Raw genomic sequence first — 16843 nt, 5'->3', positions numbered from 1 at the left:
ATTTTAGGTTTACAGTTTAAAGACAGTTTCTGTGATTGAGTTGTCATTTGGAAGATTAAACTCATTTCACGAGGACTTGGAGCCTGGTCCTTGCTTTGAGGAAGCAGTGGCTTGTTTCAAGAAGCCACTTCTGATCTAAGAATCTACCCAGCATGCCTAATCAAGGAGAAGACTGCTATTTTTTTTTCTATTCTACATGTACCAAAGTAAGAATTGACATCTTTAAATTAGTTCTTTCTACAATTTGCTTAATAGAATTGGATAAGATTTTCCCAACATTTTAAGTTGTTTTTAGTATATTTATATTTTTTGCCCAGCTGTTTATTATTGGCTGTCAGTTTTTTAAAGGATAGTGTATTTAGAATAATTCATTGTTTTTTTCTCTTCATTTTATATATAACTAATTTTCCCATCTTCTACAAAAGTGAAAAGGCATGTGGCATGTAGTCATCATTCAGTGTTCACAGTTAATCTGTTCAGGGTGGCTTTGGAAGTGGGGGCACTTTGACCTATGCCTTACTAACTGATTTTATATACTTTATATTAAATGAGTGAGTGAATTGTGTTGTACTTCCAGAAACTGTCATGGGTTGAATTTGACTTCTTTCTTCTCCCAGATTTCCTGCTGAGTACTGAGAATATAGAGCCATCTATATTTAGCTTTTGCATATTTAGAATGGCTTTATCTTTGTCAAAACTTCTGTTTTTCTGCTTGATTCTTTTGCAGCTCTATTTACGTATACCTATTGCTTTCTGTGATTTTATGACTAATTCTATAAATGTATATGTTACAAAAGTTTGTTCTTCAGTCATCTTGATTTTTTTTGTTTTTTTTTGGAGACCAAGTCTGGTTCTCCACCCAGGCTGGAGTGCAGTGGCACAATCTTGGCTCACTGCAACCTCTGCCTCCTGGGTTCAAGCCATTCTCCTGCCTCAGCCTCCCAAGTAGCTGGGATTACTGGCGCCTGCCACCATGCCCAGCTACTTTTTGTAGTTTTAGTCAAGATGGGGTTTCACTGTGTTGGCCAGGCTTGTCTCAAACTCCTGACCTCGTGATCTGCCCGCCTCGGTCTCCCACAGTTCTGGAATTACAGGCATGAGCCACCACGCCCGGTGATACTATGTTTTAAACGATGAGTTTTGAGCAAAGCTATGATAATTTTATCTTACCTATAGCAGTTTGCACAACAGTAGCATTTTATTTCAGATATTACATTGCATAAAGTATGCAGTGAAGCACAGTTATATTGTATATATGATAATTATATTTAAATTCTGTTTACTTTCTGATTTACATCACAAGCTAGAGTTACACAAATCAGTATGTCAGTTTTGAAGATGAACTGTAAAATATATTTTTAAAGAGTATCTAACACTCCTACTTGTCTTTTTCAACCCTTTGTCTCAGCTTGTGTCACTCATGCCAGATCAAATGAAGGGTACTGTCAAGAAATAGGTTATAGGAAATAATAAATTTGTTGCTCTCAGTTTGTTCCTGTCATTCCATCTCCATTGTTTTCTACCTTACCTATCCTTTCTTACTCATTTATGCTTATCTAAATTCCAGGAGCTCTTGTTATGGGTATTTTACCTAGGGTGTATTTCAGTGCTACAGTTTTTTTCTGTGTTCTCTATTTGTTTACAGGGCGACAGCTGCCCATTCCGTCACTGTGAAGCTGCACTAGGAAATGAAACTGTTTGCACATTATGGCAAGAAGGGCGCTGTTTTCGACAGGTGTGCAGGTTTCGGCACATGGAGATTGATGTAAGTTTTTGATTTCTGTTAATAAGTAGTCTGGGGACCTGGTGGGCCCATAAAAAACATAGGGACAAAAGTGACTTCTAAAAAATATATTAAGGCTGGGTGCGGTGGCTCATGCCTGTAATTCCAGCACTTTGGGAGGCCGAGGTGGGCAGAACGAGGTCAGGAGATGGAGACTATCCTAGCCAACACGGTGAAACCCCATCTCTACTAAAAATACAAAGATTAGCTGGGTGTGGTGGTGTGTGTCTATAATTCCAGCTACTTAGAGGCTGAGGCAGGAGAATCACTTGAACCAGGGAGTTGGAGGTTCCAGTGAGCTGAGATTGCACCACTGCGCTCCAGCCTGGCAACAGAGCAACATTCCATCTCAAAAAATATATATGTGTATATATATACACACGTGTATATATACACACACGTATATACACACATATACATACGTATATATACACATGTGAATATATGTGTATGTGTATATGAATATATGTGTGTATATGTGCGTATATACATGTGTATATACACGTGTGTGTGTATATATGTATCTGTATATATATGTATATGTATGCATACGTGTGTGTGTATATACATATATACACGTGTGTGTGTATATATATAAAAAACTTAAGAATTTTATATATTTTGTTATAGATACGGGATTTCGCTATGTTGCCCAGTCTGGTCTCAAACTCCCGGGCTCAAGCTATCCTTACGCCTCTGCCTCCCAAAGTCCTGGGATTACAGACATGAGCCATCGTGTCTAGCCAATTTTTATTTTTTTTAATGATCCAGTGAAATTCCCAACATTACTAATGTTCACTTAATGTCTAAATGATATAAGCATAAATTGATATAATTTTTCTGGAGGATAGTTTGGTACTATCTAAGCTTTAAAAATACATATGCATATTTGGAGAGTATCTGTTAATTTCTTTTTATTTTTAAAAAATTGCATACTTAGAGGAAAGTTGTCAATACAGTATAAAAATGTTTAAAGCCGTGTAGGAGTAAATTACTGACATTCCCTGTTACCTCCAAATACTTGATTAGTGTTTCCTACAAGCAAGTAGGACATTGTCCTACATAATCATAATACAGCTATCAAAATTAGAAAACTAGGCTGAGCATGTTGGCTAGTGCTTGTAGTCCCACCTTTTCGGGAGTCTGAGGTGGGAGGATACTTGAGCCCAAGAGTTCAAGGCTGCAGTGAGGGCTGCACCATTGCACTCCAGCCTGGGCAACAGAGCAAGACTCCCACATTTATTTATTTTTTTTTTTTGAGGCAGAGTTTCACTCTTGCAGCCCAGGTTGGAGTGCAATGGCGTGATCTCCGCTCACTGCAACCTCCGCCTCCCAGGTTCAAGCGATTCTTCTGCCTCGGCCTCCTGAGTAGCTGGGATTACAGGCGCCTGCCACCATGGCTGGCTAATTTTTGTATTTTTAGTAGAGACGGGGTTTTACTATGTTGGCCAGGCTGGGCTCGAACTCCTGACTTCAGGTCATGTACCCACTTCAGCCTCCCAAAGTGCTGGGATTGCAAGCATGAGCCACTGTGCCCAGCTGACTCCAATTTTTTTTTTTTTTTTTTTTTTTTTTTTTTTTTATGAGACGGAGTTTTGCTCTTGTTGCCCAGGCTGGAGTGCAGTAGTATGATCTTGGCTCAGTGCAACCTCAGCCTCCCTAGTTCAAGCAATTCTCCTGCCTCAGCCTCCCTAGTAGCTGGGATTACAGGCATGCACCACCATGCCTGGCTAATTCTGTATTTTTAGTAGAGATGGGGTGTTGCCATGTTGGTCAGGCTGGTCTCGAACTCCTGACCTCTGGTGATCCACTTGACCTCGGCCTCCCAAAGTTCTGGTATTGCAGGCGTGAGTCACTGCACCCAGCCAACCCCAATAATTTTTTGAAAAAGATTAACATTGAAATATTACCGCCATTTAATCCTTTGATCTCACTCAAAGTTTGCCAGTTTTCACAATAATATCTTTTATTTTAGAAAGAGCAAGTCCAGGCCGGGCGCGGTGGCTCAAGCCTGTAATCCCAGCACTTTGGGAGGCCGAGGCGGGCGGATCACAAGGTCAGGAGATCGAGACCACAGTGAAACCCCGTCTCTACTAAAAATACAAAAAATTAGCCGGGCGCGGTGGCGGGCGCCTGTAGTCCTAGCTACTCAGGAGGCTGAGGCAGGAGAATGGCGTGAACCCAGGAGGCGGAGCTTGCAGTGAGCCGAGATCGCGCCACTGCACTCCAGCCTGGGCAACAGCGTGAGACTCCGTCTCAAAAAAAAAAAAAAAAAAGAAAGAGCAAGTCCAGGCTGGGCACAGTGACTGATGCCTGTAATCCCAGCACTTTGGTAGTCTGAGGCGGGCGAATCATGAGATCAGGAGATCGAGACCAGCCTGACCAACATGGTGAAAGCCCATCTCTACTAAAAATACAAAAATTAGCTGTGTGTGGTGGCCGGCACCTGTAATCCCAGCTACTCAGGAGGCTGAGGCAGGAGAATCGCTTGAACTGGGAGGCAGAGGTTGCATTGAGCTGAGATTGCACCACTCCACTCCAGCCTGGGTGACAGGGCGAGACTCTCAAAAAAAAAAAAGAGCCTGGGTGACAGGGCGAGACTCTCAAAAAAAAAAAGAGCAAGTCCACATTCAAGTGTTGCGCATAGTTGTCGTGACTCTTTTTGTCTCCTCCTGTTGACAGCAGTCGCTCAGTCCTGCCTTGCGTTTCATTGGCCTTAACACTTATGGTAGCTATAGAGAAATTGTTTTTAAGAATGTTCTTCAATTTGGGTTTGTTTGTATTCCCCCTCATTATTAAATTAAGATTATGTATCTTTAGCAGGACTATCACAAATTATATATATATATTTATTTTGAGACAGAGTCTCATGCTGTAGCCCAGGCTGGAGTGCAGTGGTGTGATCTCAGCTCACTGCGACCTCTGCCTCCTGAGTTCATGTGATTCTTGTGCCTCAGCCTCTCGAGTAGCTGGGACAGTGGGCCTGCATTACCACACCCATCTAATTTTTTGTATTTTTGGTTTTTTTTGTTTTGTTTTGTTTTGTTTTGAAACGGAGTCTTGCTCTGTCGCCAGGCTGGAGTGCAGTGGCATGGTCTCAGCTCACTGCAACCTCTGCTTCCCAGGTTCAAGCGATTCTCCTGCCTCAGCCTCCGAAGTAGCTGGGACTACCACATCCAGCTAATGTTTGTATTTTTAGTAGAGGCGGGGTTTCACCATGTTGGCCAGGAAGGTCTCAATTTCTTGACCTTGTGATCTGCCCGCCTTGGCCTCCCGAAGTGTTGGGATTACAGGAGTGAGCCACCTCGCCCGGCCTAATTTTTTGTATTTTTTTAGTAGACACGAGGTTTCGCCGTGTTGGCCAGGCTTGTCTCGAATTGTTGGCCTCAAGTGATCCACCCGCCTCAGCCTCCCATAAATATTTTGTGGAGAGGTACTTTTAGACCCTTTACCCCATTTCTCATCAGACTTCAGCTTTTTCCCCATTATTTATGTGAGTTAATGCAAACTTGTGATGATACGGTTTGGCTCTGTATCCCCACCTGAATCTCACCTCTGTTGTAATCCCCATATGTTAAGGGAGGGACCTGATGGGAGGTGATTGGATCATGGAGGTGGTTTCCCCCATGCTATTCTTGTGATAATGAGTGAGTTCTCATGAGATCTGATGGTTTAAAAATGTGGGACTCCCTTTACTTGCACTCTCCTGCTGCTTTGTAAGCCTTGTTTGTGCCTTGTGTCCTCTTCACCTCCTGCCATAGTTGTAAGTTTCGTGAGCCCTCCCCAGCCATGCGGAGCTGTGAGTTAGTTAAACCTTTTTTTTTTTTTTTGAGACGGAGTCTCGCTGTGTCTCCCAGGCTGGAGTGCAGTGGCGCGATCTCGGCTCACTGCAAGCTCCGCCCCCTGGGTTCACGCCATTCTCCCGACTCAGCCTCCCAAGTAGCTGGGACTACAGGCGCCCGCTACCACGCCCGGCTAATTTTTTTGTATTTTTAGTAGAGACGGGGTTTCACCGTGTTAGCCAGGATAGTCTCGATCTCCTGACCTCGTGATCCACCCGCCTCGGCCTCCCAAAGTGCTGGGATTACAGGCTTGAGCCACCGCGCCCGGCCTTTTTTTTTTTTAATAAATTACCCAGTCTCAGGTAGTTCTTTATAGCAGTGTAAAAATGGACTGATATATGTGGTTTTCTATTTTAACCAGTGTGTCATACTCTTGTTACTATCATTACTGACTTTATGCTCAGATTGGCCCAGATTTGGCCAGTAGGAGCCTTTCAAGCTGATTTTTGTGTCCTTTTGATGTTTCCATCATTCTTTGAGCATCTCTGCTTTTTGGCCTAGCCAAGATTTTCCAGGCTCATCCTGTACTTTTCCTACTTCAGCCCTGGATTCAGCCATTTATCCAAGGTGCCCTGGTTTCTTTTAGTGAAGAATGGTATATAGAAGTTAAGATTTGGGCTGCTCCTAGAGTGTCATCACTTTCAGGTCGTCTCAGTGGACAGAGCTAAGGAATATATAAATGTATACACTTAACAGACATTTACATCAGAACTTTTTTTTGTTTTTTGTTTTGTTTTTTTGAGACGGAGTCTCGCTCTGTCGCCGAGGCTGGAGTGCAGTGACGCGATCTCGGCTCACTGCAAGCTCCACCTCCTGGGTTCACACCATTCTCCTGTCTCAGCCTCCCGAGTAGCTGGGATTACAGGTGCCTGCCACCACACCCGGCTAATTTTTTGTACTTTTAGTAGAGATGGGGTTTCACCATGTTAGCCAGGATGGTCTCCATCTAATGACCTCATGATCCACCCGCCTCAGCCTCCCAAAGTGCTGTGTTTACAGGCATGAGCCCCCATGCCCGGGCCTATGTATTCAATAATAGATACTTAGTATTAAAAATTATAGTTCATATAGGTGCTTCCAGTTCATCAGTACCACAGGACTTAGTGTAGGCTTCTCCTTTTCCGTACCTGTGACTCTTCTCCAGAAGTGAGAAACTTGGTTTTCATTGTTCATAATACTTTTATTTATTTGATCAGTCTCCTAGTATGAAAACCAATACTGTGTCACAGCCTTTTCCTTCCTCTCAGGCTCTGGCATGACACACAAAGCTTCTCCACAGGGACACCTTTCTCACCATGTTCAACTCCAGTGCCCTGTGCTAAGCCTCCCTGCTTCCTTCACCGTAGGGACCTCTTTCTCACCCTCCTTGGACCCCGGCATCCTACTTTTGACCCCCAACCCAATCCCTACAGTGGATACTGTTTTCACACCCTTGGGCTGTGATACTTTGTGCTGAGCGGCTCTCCCATGTGAGATGCTGTCCTGACCCTGCGCACATATTCCAGCTCTGTACGAGGTTCCCTTGGGAGTACCCTGCCTTCCTCACCCCACTTGGTCTTTGATGCCATTCTAAACTGACCCTACATGAGTATATATTCTTCATCCTACATTGGGATCTCTTCTGCAGAGAAACATTGCTAACCCTGCTCAGGCTCAACACTTGTCAGGGTACCTTCTCATGCACATGTCCTCTTAACTCTCCATGGGTTCCAACACCCTATGCCAGTTCCACATGGTCATGTGGATACCTTCCTATTCTCAGTCAGACTCCAGTACCCTGCTCTGGGCCACCATGTCTTTCCCTCCTCCCATCTGAATGCCTGTCTCCCTCAGCCCCATCTAATAACTTTGGACTGAATTGTTGGGGTGAGACTAAATATGCAGTTCATATGCCTGGGGTCAGCTACTCCAGTCTGGTTTCATATTTCTTGTCTGTTAACTACATTCTAAGCTACCTGTCTTGCAAATAGCAGCAGATATCAAATAAATTGATAAAGGAGTACTCTGCAGCTTTTATATTTTATGTTACAACATGAAAAGTCTTGTTGTAACATTGTTAATGGAGCGTATATTGGCACAACTCCTACGGAGGGTATGTCAGTGTCTCCAGGAGCACCTCTTCATTTTAGAGATTCTCTAGAATGTATTCAGAGTTAAGATTTATTACAGCAATAGAGTGAAGACACACTGTAAGATCATAAGGGAAAAAGACACTGGAGGAATCTGGAAGAATCCATGTGCCTGTTTTTTTATGCCCACTCACTTTAGGGGTGACACAGAGCACACTCTTCTGCGAGTCATGAAAATGCAGCAGTGCGTGTGTGGTGTTCCTGCCCAGGGAAATCCATTAGAGACTCAACATCCAGGATTTTCATTGGTGCTGGCCAAGTAAGCACCCTTTACCAAACATGTACCCAAATTCCAGACTCCCAAAAGGAAGGCAGATGTTCAGCATTAACCATATCGTTTGCACAAACAGTCTAGACATACCAAGCCTTCTCCCTCCCCCACTTACCAATTAGCTTGGAGCATCTAAAAGCCAAGTTCCCAGATGCTAGCCAAGAACAAGCCTTGCAAGCAGGCATTTCTAAGATAGTAGTCTCAGAGTTGCTATGTTAACTCTTTTCTGCACAGAGGCTTATTGGCTATATTGCTTGAAAGAACTAAATGCTTATACTTTTTTCACATAGGTATTTACCTGCAAAATAAGATGTGTGCAGAATTACTTATTGTAGTAATTTGTAATAGTAAAATACTGGAAATAACCTAACTGTCCTTCTTTTAAAATAAAGTTCTGCTACATTCATGCAGTGGAGTGCCAGGTAGCTGTTAACAAAAAATTTTAAAGGGGAAACTAACTTATTGATACGGAAATAATTAGGATATATTGTCAAGTGGAAAACCTAAGGTGAAGAGCAAGATGGGTTAAAAAAGGAGAGGGAAGCCTGGTGCCGTGGCTCATGCCTGTAATCCCAGCACTTTGGGAGGCTGAGGTGGCTGGATGACCTGATGTCAGGAGTTTGAGACCACTTGGCCAACACAGTGAAACCCCGTCTCTACTAAAATTACAAAAATTAGCGGGGTGTGTTGGCACACCCCGTCGTCCCAGCACTCAGGAGGTTGAGGCAGGAGAATCACTTGAACCCAGGAGGCAGAGATTGCAGTGAGTCGAGATTACACCACTGTACTCCAGCCTGGGCTATACAGTGAGACTCCCATCTCAAAATAAAAAAAAAAGAGGGAAAACAGTTTATATTTGTTTTTCACTTGCATATGAATTTTTAAAATCTCTGGAAGTATAAAGGTGAAACTTAACAACAGTGGCTATGGGAAGGTGACAGGGATGAGAAGGAGTCTTTTTATTGTTTACCGCTTCTGCATGCAGTTCATTTTCATTATTCATTGGTTCCATATTTGCAAATTTGCCTACTTGCTAAAATTTATAACCCCCAAATCAGTACTTGGTCATTTGTAGACATGTTCAGAGCAGCAAAAAGTTTGAGTCATCTGACATGTGTCACATTGGTTCACAAATTGAGTCACATTTCCAGGTGAGGTGGAACAGAGCTCTGCCTTCTTCTGATACTGTAAACAAGTGTCCTTTTCTTTTTTTTTTTTTTTTTTTTTTTTTTTTTTTTTTTTTTTTTTTTTTTTTTTTGAGACGGAGTCTCACGCTGTTGCCCAGGCTGGAGTGCAGTGGCGCGATCTCGGCTCACTGCAAGCTCCGCCTCCTGGGTTCACGCCATTCTCCTGCCTCAGCCTCCTGAGTAGCTAGGACTACAGGCGCCCGCCACCGCGCCCGGCTAATTTTTTTTTTTGTATTTTTAGTAGAGACGGGGTTTCACTGTGGTCTCGATCTCCTGACCTTGTGATCCGCCCGCCTCGGCCTCCCAAAGTGCTGGGATTACAGGCTTGAGCCACCGCGCCCGGCCACAAGTGTCCTTTTCATGGTCTATTTGGTTCCATGGCTTTTGGTTGGTGGTGATGCTGCTTAAAATGGCTCCTAGGCCTATTGCTGAAGTGCTTTGTAGTGTTCCTGAGTAGAAGAAAGCTGTGATGTGTCTTACAGAGAAAACAGATTGTTAGGCCGGACACGGTGGCTTACGCCTGTAATCCTAGTATTTTGGGAGGCCGAGGCAGGCAGATCATGAGGTCAGGAGTTCAAGACCAGCCTGGCCAACATAGTGAAACCCTGTCTCTACTAAAAATACAAAAAAAATTAGCTGGGCATGGTGGCATGTGCCTATAATCCCAGCTACTCGGGAGGCTGAAGCAGAAGAATTGCTTGAACCTGGGAGGTGGAAGTTTCAGTGAGCCGAGATTGTGCCACTGCATTCCAACCTGGGCGACAGAACGAGACTCCATCTCAAAAAAAAAAAAAGAAAATAGATGTTAGATAAGCTTTGTTCAAGTGTGAGTTATAGTGCTATTGGTCTTGAGTTTCGTATTAATGAATGAACAATATTAAATGCACCCAAAACCAAGTTATATATTGATTAGTTGATGAAAATGTGACCAGAGGCTCACAGGAACCCAACTCGATTTCCCTTAGGAAAAACGGTTTAGTATTTACTAATTCAGTGTTCCTAGTGACTTTATAGAACATAACTACTGCAAATAATGAGAATCAACTTGTTTTAACTTTGGATCATGTGCTGTATTACTGTTAAAAATGTGAAGACATAATTATGTAGGAGAAATATTATTGTGGAGGATTATTTTTTTAATTGGTTTTTTTTTTTGAGACGGAGTTTCACTCTGTCTCCCAGGCTGGAGTGCAATGGCTCCATCTTGGCTCACTGAAACCTCCACTTCCCGGGTTCAAGTGATTCTCCTGTCTCAGCCTCCTGCCTAGCTGGGGCTTCAGGCGCCCTCCACCATGCCTAGCTAATTTTTGTATTTTTTAGTAGAGACGGGGTTTCACCATATTGGTCCGGCTGGTCTTGAACTCCTGATCTCAGGTGATCCACCCACCTTGGCCTCCCAAAGTGTTGGGATTACAGGCGTGAGCTACCACGCCTGGCATGTGGAGGATATTACTAAGGAAAAATGTACAGAATTACATGGAATACCTTTCTTTTTAGTATGCATATAGTCACTTGTGTTTTTTTGTTTTTTTGTTTTTTTTTACAAGTAAAAAGAATTCATACCAAAATAAGTGATTCTCTTTGGGTAATAGCATAATTGGCATTTATTTCCATTTTCCAAGTTGTCTTCGTTGCACATATATTACTTTTCAATTAGAAACAAAATCTAGTAAATGTATTAAACAGAGCAGATAAATGTCATGTGACTTCTGTATATAGAAGATACTGTTACAGAGGTCATTCAGTAATTTGAAAATTGCTTCCAGGAAAGATGTAAAATTTAAGCAAAGGCAGGCTTAGGAACAAGGAAGATTGGCTTTAGGTTCTGCCTTGAGAAAGGGAGAATTGAATAATTGTTGTTATTCCTGTCTAAAAAACAGTGGTATCTATTACATCTATCTTTTGGGTGTGACAGAGGACTAAGAAATTCTGTCTAGTTCTTTGAAAGTAATGATATTTGCTGTACTTTTAGTTTTACTTTATTTATTTTTACTGCTCCTTGCGGAGCAGTGTGCCCACAGTAGCTTACACTTTTAAAAAATGTTAATAGGTAATTATGCATATGACATAAACTTAGAACATATTTTTAAAAAACTGATTTTGCCAAATCACCTTTCAGAGATGTGGAGCTAATTTACATTTCCATTATATGTTTGAGACTGCCTGATTCTTCCACATCCCTAAAAACAGTGTATTATTGAATTTTATCAGTCTCTCAATATAGTAGATTTTGGAATTTGCCCTTTTTGATACATTTAAGCATCTTTTTGTAATGGTTATTGTTTCTCTGTTTCTCTTCTCCATATCTTACATTTCAATGCTAGTGTTTTTTCCTGGAATTTTAAACCTTAGGCTGTTTATGATGATTAGAGATTCAACATAATGCAGTTCTTCGGAGGTTAGTTACTTTTTCGGAGTACTTCTCATATCTTTTTATCCCCTTTTTTGAACTATTAAAATGTATATAGAAAAGTGCACAAATCGTAATCTTACAACTTGAAGAATTTTCATAAAGTGAATATACTTACTTGATCAGCACCTAGTTCAAGAAATAGAGTATTAGCAGTAATCTATCTTCCCCTTCATCCCCTTGTTACTAACCACATCCCCAAAGCTGATCACCATCCCTACCCTGCCGTGGAGAAGTTTTGACTGTTTTGATCTTTTCTTTTTTTTTTTTTTTTTTTTTTTTTTTTTTTTTGAGACGGAGTCTCACGCTGTTGCCCAGGCTGGAGTTCAGTGGCGCGATCTCGGCTCACTGCAAGCTCCGCCTCCCGGGTTCCCGCCATTCTCCTGCCTCAGCCTCCTGAGTAGCTGGGACTACAGGCGCCCGCCACCGCGCCCGGCTAATTTTTTGTACTTTTAGTAGAGACGGGGTTTCACTGTGGTCTCGATCTCCTGACCTTGTGATCCGCCCGCCTCGGCCTCCCAAAGTGCTGGGATTACAGGCTTGAGCCACCGCGCCCGGCCTTGTTTTGATCTTTTCATAAACAGAATCATATAGTATGCACTCTTGTGTCTGGCTTCTTTCATTCCACATGTGTGGCATTGAGTATAGCAATGGTTTATTCCTTCTCATTACTAGATGACATTCTGTTGTATGAATACTTTACGGTTTCTTTATCCATTCTGGTGTTGATGTACACGTGGGTTGGCAAAAGTATAGAGCTATTGAAAATAATATTGCTGTGAACATTGCTTATACACAGCTTTTGGAGAACTAATGTATATATTTTTCTTGGACATATATCCTATGATCCGGCAGTTTATTCTAGATGTACAGGTATTCTTTTTTTCCTCCCAATTTTCGTTTATAAAAGTAAGGTGACTTGGGAAGGATACCTAACATCCTTAGTGTGCTGTTACATGTGCCTTACTTGGAGAATTCATGAATGGAAAGAATTTTCTCAAAGCCTTGAACTCTCAGCTTCAAGTAATAACTGCAGTTTATTGAGTTTGAACTATGTGCTTAGTGCTTTATTTTATGTGCTCTTCATAAGAAACCATTTATTCCCGTTTTATAGCTAAGGAAAGTGAGGCTTAGAGGCATAAATTGTCCAAGGCTATCTGACCAATAAGTAGCATAATAGAGATTCAGATCCTATTATCTTTGATTTCATAAAATTAAACTACTGTATCATCCTGCTTCTTTAAGTATAGACATTTTAGGGGTTCCAGGATGAGGGTAAAAAGGGAAAGAATAACATAAACTACTCTCCTGCTCTTTTCAGCTCTCCATCATGCCTAAGTTATGTTGTTTTCAGCAACCTCTCTTCCTTGTAAAAATCATCTCATCTCACATGCCTCGGATTTTTGAACCCTGTATGAACTTTGCCTAGAAAACAAACTACCACTTTAATACATGTATCACTGTTTTATTTGAAAGCAATGTGTTTTTCCCTCTTACAGAAAAAACGCAGTGAAATTCCTTGTTATTGGGAAAATCAGCCAACGGGATGTCAAAAATTAAACTGCGCTTTCCATCACAATAGAGGACGATATGTTGATGGCCTTTTCCTACCTCCGAGCAAAAGTGAGATCAGTTTTTAATTTTAAAAGAATACTATCAAATGAACAGCTATTATGCACACTGTACAACAGTACTTTTCAGACGTTGGCTCCTTTCAGTCTTGTGAAACAGCAGAATTATTTCCACTTTACAGAGTGAACTGAATCTTATTAAGGTTAAATGATTTATCCATGGCCATAGAACCATTATATCTTGGCATGCCATTTAAGTTATTATACTTACTTCATTTTTCATATTCTTATCAGACCCATAAACATTTTCAAAATAAATTTGATTTTCTAGGCCAAAGGTCGGCAAAACTGGTCCTCTGCCTGTTTTGTAAAATAAGTTTTATTGGAATGCAGCCTTGCCCATTTACATGTTTTCTATTACTAGTTTTGTGCTAGTGCTGTAGAACTGAGTAGTTGAGACAGAAACCATATGGCCTACAAAGCCTAAAAACTGGCTCTTTGCAAAAAATATTTGTGCCAACCCTACTCTAGACTATAAAGTAAAACTAAAAAGCTAGTAGTTATTCCCAAAATCCATTTTAAAATAATTTATAAGTGGAATTGGCGATTTAAAAGCCACATTTGCTACGTGATTAAAATTTGATGGCTACATCTTTTTACCTCAATTTAAGGGAAAAAAGTAGACCTACTCCGTTCTGGTTTGGTTCAAATAAGTGTCATATGCTTGGTCTTAAAAGCTACTTTGCTGAGCAAAAAGCCTAGAATTACACTATTAAAATTAAAGGTCTAGAATTTGTGAACAGGTACTATGCTTCTTCTAGTCTTCTGTTTATTCTGTTTTGAGTGCCCACTTTGTGTTTATGTACAGTGGAGAGTTAATTAGCTAAAAGCACATTTTTTCCCTCCCTAGGACTTTAGAACTTAAATGAGGAAATTTAGTGAAAAGACGTAACTGCTCATAAGATAAATACACCATACTTTTTATAGGGGGTCAGGAATTTTTGGTAAATTGGGGTTGTATCTTCTGTTTTTAATTTATGACTGATTTTGTGCGTTTAGCTGTGTTGCCCACTGTGCCTGAGTCACCAGAAGAGGAAGTGAAGGCTAGCCAACTTTCAGTTCAGCAGAACAAATTGTCTGTCCAGTCCAATCCTTCCCCTCAGCTGCGGAGCGTTATGAAAGTAGAAAGTTCCGAAAATGTTCCTAGTCCCACGCATCCACCAGTTGTAATTAATGCTGCAGATGATGATGAAGATGATGATGGTAAGTTCTGTGTGGCTCCTTCTTTAAGGCAAATAAATAGGGTCACATAGTAAATTGGGCAGAATCAGGATTAAAGCTATAGGCTTATTTTTAATTGTGAATTTGCCTTAAATGTTGGCATACAGATCAGTTTTCTGAGGAAGGTGATGAAACCAAAACACCTACCCTGCAATCAAGTCCTGAAGTTCACAATGGATTACGAGTGACTTCTGTCCGGAAACCTGCAGTCAATATAAAGCAAGGTAAGAAGAGGCTATATTGGTGCCAAATCTCACAGCACTGTTGAAACTAACTTTGAAATTTAGTTCACAATAATTGGCTTCCCTCTTCCTTTTCCCATGCTACACACATACATACCTATACTTAGTTTCTGTTGATCATTTATTCAAAAAATAAATGCCTGCTATATTCATATAGAATACAAAGATGAAAAGGCTCTAGTTCCTCATAAAATTTCTATTTGGATTTTCAGGTGAATGTTTGAATTTTGGAATAAAAACTCTTGAGGAAATTAAGTCAAAGAAAATGAAGGAAAAATCTAAGAAGCAAGGTGGTAAGTCATCACAAGTTTTGGCATGGATAGTTTTATGTTGCTAGGGAAGAATACTAAGGACGCTTCTAGAAACAACAGCCAAAATGAGAAAATAGATTTTCATTTCCATGGCCTGTTTGAAGTAAAACACAAACTTATTTAAATTGTGGTTGCTTTTAATTCACTGCAGCTGTGTTTCAGTCCCTAATGATTCAGAGCTGGGTACAATAAAGAATCTGAAAGAACCTGTATATCTTGAAAAATACAGCTCTAAAGAACATCATATAAAAACTATATTAATTCTGTAAGTTCTTATAGTGGTTAAAAAGAAGTTATATTAAGAGAGGAAAGGCTGGGCGTGGTGGCTCACGCCTGTAATCCCAGTACTTTGGGAGGCTGAGGAGGGCAAATCATGAGGTCAGGAGACGCAGACCATCCTGACGAACATGGTGAAACCCTGTCTCTACTGAAATACAAAAAATTAACCACGTGTGGTGGCATGCGCCTGTAGCCCCAGCTACTCGGGAGGCTGAGGCAGGAGAATCACTTGAACCCGTGAGGTGGAGGTTGCAGTGAGCTGAGATTGCACCACTGTATTCTAGCCTGGCAACAGAGCAAGACTGTCTCAAAAAAAAAGAAAAAAGGAAAAACTTCATTTTCTAGTAGAAGAGTTATTCCTGAAGAGCTGCTAGGATTTTCTTCTGGAGCTTATGGTAGCCTGACTGATCTGTATTTCCAACCCCCAATTTTTTTTTTTTTTTTTTTTTGAGACAGAGTTTTACTTTTGTTGCCCAGGCTGGAGTGCAGTGGCGCAGTCTTTGCTCACCACAACCTCCACCTCCCGGTTCAAGCTCTTCTCCTGCCTCAGCCTCATGAGTAGCTGGGATTACAGGCATGCACCACCACGCCCGGGTAATTTTGTATTTTTGGTAAAGACAGGGTTTCTCCATGTTGGTTAGGCTGATCTCAAACTCCCAACCTCAGGTAATCCACCGCCCCAAGCTTCCAGCCCTAAAATTTATAGTTTGAAGTGTAGTATATATAGAGAGAAATGGTTCTAAGAACGTTGTTTTAAGGCTTGCTTTATAGGAACCTTGGAGTTGTGTTTTCAGATGATTAAATTTGAATAGAATAGGTTGGATTGGTACACCTGATGGCTAGTATACCTCTGAGGTTAATTTTAGAATAATATTAGCCTTATTGGTAAATAAAAGTAGTTTGGGTGCCTGTCACTCAAAATAATTTTATATTTTGTTTTCACATCTTGCCCAAGGCTCCCCTCACCACTACCCCGTTTGACTGTAGGCAAACAGATACAGAAAGGCTGATTGGCTTATAGTCATAATATCAGTCTGTATTGGACTTAACTAGTTACAAAAACAAATCTTTTGACTTGCAGTAGCATTATTTTCCATAAATTATTTGCTGTTCTTTGACTTGCCTTATTCAGAGGGTTCTTCAGGAGTTTCCAGTCTTTTACTTCACCCTGAGCCCGTTCCAGGTCCTGAAAAAGAAAATGTCAGGACTGTGGTGAGGACAGTAACTCTCTCCACCAAACAAGGTAAGGTATAGGTAGGTCTTAGAGTTGTCAAGCCTCTACTTTTATATAATTGGGAATGCAAAATCCTTGAGTATCTTTTACCTTTGATGAATTTTCAGGAATTTGTTAGTATGTTGATGAGATATAAAGATGAACAGTTGGTACATTCAACTCTAATATTTAAAAGGTTGAAATTCTTCAACCTTCAAGCAGCCCTCACATTTATTTTTCCATTTACTGTTGATACCCACTCAATACATTTATTGGCTTCCTGTGTGACTAAAGAACTATAATAAAGTTTTTTATTTATTTATT

General features: G+C 41.0%; 2 protein-coding genes across 33 annotated transcripts in view; both read left to right on the top strand.

Annotated features, from left to right (window-relative positions):
- The window catches only part of SNRPE (small nuclear ribonucleoprotein polypeptide E), a 196244-nt gene that overhangs the window by 142107 nt on the left and 37294 nt on the right, over nucleotides 1–16843 (top strand). The gene's annotated exons all lie outside the window — the stretch shown is intronic.
- ZC3H11A (zinc finger CCCH-type containing 11A) overlaps nucleotides 1–16843 on the top strand; it is a 59625-nt gene that overhangs the window by 21093 nt on the left and 21689 nt on the right. For all 32 annotated transcript variants that reach the window (XM_050763167.1, XM_050763227.1, XM_050763190.1 and 29 more), the window contains 7 exons: nucleotides 8–206; nucleotides 1646–1765; nucleotides 13122–13245; nucleotides 14253–14456; nucleotides 14582–14698; nucleotides 14929–15009; nucleotides 16439–16549. In XM_050763167.1, coding sequence (XP_050619124.1) covers nucleotides 153–206; nucleotides 1646–1765; nucleotides 13122–13245; nucleotides 14253–14456; nucleotides 14582–14698; nucleotides 14929–15009; nucleotides 16439–16549 — 811 coding nt within the window. In that variant the 5' untranslated portion in view covers nucleotides 8–152. The remainder of the gene's footprint in view (nucleotides 1–7; nucleotides 207–1645; nucleotides 1766–13121; nucleotides 13246–14252; nucleotides 14457–14581; nucleotides 14699–14928; nucleotides 15010–16438; nucleotides 16550–16843) is intronic.

Source organism: Macaca thibetana, chromosome 1, assembly GCF_024542745.1.
Source record: "Macaca thibetana thibetana isolate TM-01 chromosome 1, ASM2454274v1, whole genome shotgun sequence".
Taxonomy (NCBI): domain Eukaryota; kingdom Metazoa; phylum Chordata; class Mammalia; order Primates; family Cercopithecidae; genus Macaca; species Macaca thibetana.
Note: the sequence above shows the minus strand (reverse complement) of the source record. Positions and strands in the feature narration are given on the sequence as shown.